Genomic DNA, 2,500 nt, shown 5'->3' on the forward strand with positions numbered 1-2,500 from the left:
GATAGTGCAGTGCAGTCAGGCCCACGATGAGCTACTGCAGGAGCTTACAAAGTGTCGCAGTGTGGTCACTAGTTGTTTGACGTCGCTTGAATTGTATGAGAGAATTATTAGTCATTACTCTGCGGCTAAGTTTATTGCTGGGAATCGCAGCCGGGAGTGGCAGCAGCTGTTTGATTCATTGCTATCACAGACGAGTTCTCTGAATTGTGCGAAGGTTTATAAGGCGTATTGTAGCTGTCATCCTGTTGACGTTGATGTGTCGTGTTCGCCGGCTGTACGAGCTAAGCTGCTGGCGGTTCATAGAGATCTTCATCTGTCGCTTGTTGAGGAGAATACAAAACTAGCGAAGGTTGGTAGATGTTTATTGTTTGTTTGACTGTCGTCTGTCTGTGTATCTGTTTGTCTGTCAATACATATATTTAAAACATCAAACTATAATACATATCAGCAAAAGGGAAAAAAGTAATGCTACTACCCAGCTTTCAGCCAACTAATGACTGAAAAACTGGGTGCTGCTAGAGTCCAGTTTAAATTCTTCAGTTGCACAGAGTGCCAACGCTTTTCTTCTGATGACACTGGCATTACATCTTTGCAGTTGGATTGCAAATCTTTTCCTCCAAAAATCTAAGAATTCTCGAGGATTGGGTTGACCAAATTCATCTGACGACTGCTCTGCCAACTTTTGAAGGAACTTCCATGCCTCTTCGCCCCATCTTCTGTAGTGCTCCAAGAGCTGAGGAATCAGGGAAACAGACATGCCACCAGGAAGTCTCTCTTTCTTGTATCTGGAGTTCTTTCTCTCTTCTTGCCGCTTGGCTGCTGCTCCATCAATCTCAGCTGACTTGGGGAAGGTATCTGAGCTCCAAGGGTGAGCTAGTGCAATTTCTAATTCAGCATTAGCCCCTGAAGCTGAGTCAAACATCACAAGATCAAGTCTACAATCAGAGCTAGGATGAAGATGTCTTGGTTCTCGCTTGAAGTGTGCATGTACGTCTCGAAGGCAATCTCTCCAAGTAGCAGCAATGGTATGTATCATGGGACCAAACTGGCCCTTCACCTGTTTTGCAGGTCAGCAGGTGATAACCACTGTTGTCCAGCTGAGTGCCACAGTTACATGATCCAGACCAATCAGACAGAGGAATGGGCATCTCCAGATGAAGAAGAGTCGCCAAACGAAAATCGTAAGGAGAGAGTGCGAACTCTTGATTGGTTGGTAAGGCAGACAACCAGGCACCTGCGCTGTTGCCCTGGACAGATCTCAGTCGTGCAGCATCACGTGCTGTAGCAGCACTGGACAAAAGATTCTCTGAATTGATTTGAGCTTGGCGTTTGGAAAGCTGAAACTGCAACTTACCAACACCCGACAAACAATTGCTGAAAAACATGTCATCCAGGAGACATTCAGACAAAACCCTACCAATTGGACCATCTGATGAGTTGACGAAACTATTGATGGATGGTAATGTAGATTGAAAACGAAAAGGCAATTCGACAGCTGCATGAGCCCAAGACGCCACAAATGCAGGGTGAGAAACAGATGCTAAAGATGTCAAGCCAAATCCTTCCATATTGATTGGAAGAGAAATTTGCTGCCAGGTGTTGTCAGGCAGTGAATCATAGCCTATGAGACGAGAAAAGGTTGAGCGTGTTTGTGAATCATGAATAGTTGTGGCTGGAACCAGAAGGTCAGGATGAACAGTTCTTGCCAAATTATTCAGTCTTGGGACGTGACACTTACGTAGCAATAGGTTGGCAGCTTGGTCATCATCCAATTTCAAGAGCTGGTTACACAAGTTGGATCCAGACTGAGCCGTGTCACAACAAACAGAAGTGACATAAGATGATGTTCCAATTGGAGTTCCTAGGAAGAGGAAACCTTTGAACTTGACAGAAATTTGAGCATGTCATGAACAACAGCAGTGGCAGACGGACAGAAGATCTCACACTTGTGATTGGCGACATCAAGCAACAGAGCAGAGAAGCTATTCTTAAGATCATGAAATGCAGACAAAACATCTTCTAATGAACCCAATAGGAACAAGTCCAAAAACATTTGAGAAAATGATGGGTATGTAGGGATGGGTATGTACTTATGTCATTTATGCCCATCTCCTACATCACATTCACAACTGCTGCAAGCGATATAGGTAAAAAGATTGTGATGTAGGAGATGGGCATAAATGACATAAGTACATACCCATCCCTACATACCCATCATTTTCTCAAATGTTTTTGGACTTGTTTCATATATTTTTGGACTTGTTTTATACATTTTTAGATGGAAATGACAGTTTTAGTAAACGGAGTGCTTAGCATTTTGAACATGTGAGAATACTTTCATGTTCAAACCCCAGGACAGACCACGTGGAGGTTGCACTCTCTGTCCCGCACTCTCTGTCCCGCCCTCCCCCTCCCACCGTAGGCCACGAATTCCAGGCTGTAATTAGAGGCTGCACATCCCAGTTTAGCTACGGTATTTCTTTTCAAGTGACCTCTAGCC

At 44.2% G+C, this 2,500-nt stretch overlaps 2 protein-coding genes across 3 annotated transcripts in view; one reads left to right on the forward strand and one right to left on the reverse strand.

The window, feature by feature from the left end:
- The window catches only part of LOC134183977 (serine/threonine-protein kinase SMG1-like), a 56,098-nt gene that overhangs the window by 37,779 nt on the left and 15,819 nt on the right, over positions 1 to 2,500 (forward strand). For both annotated transcript variants that reach the window (XM_062651574.1, XM_062651575.1), the window contains one exon: positions 1 to 349. This exon is cut by the window's left edge and continues 231 nt beyond it. In XM_062651574.1, coding sequence (XP_062507558.1) covers positions 1 to 349 — 349 coding nt within the window. The remainder of the gene's footprint in view (positions 350 to 2,500) is intronic.
- On the reverse strand, positions 408 to 1,407 carry LOC134183980 (uncharacterized). Its single transcript, XM_062651580.1, has one exon. It carries the CDS (start codon positions 1,034 to 1,036, stop codon positions 491 to 493), a length of 546 nt encoding a protein of 181 aa, XP_062507564.1. The 5' UTR covers positions 1,037 to 1,407; the 3' UTR covers positions 408 to 490.

Source organism: Corticium candelabrum, chromosome 9 (assembly GCF_963422355.1).
Source record: "Corticium candelabrum chromosome 9, ooCorCand1.1, whole genome shotgun sequence".
NCBI lineage: Eukaryota > Metazoa > Porifera > Homoscleromorpha > Homosclerophorida > Plakinidae > Corticium > Corticium candelabrum.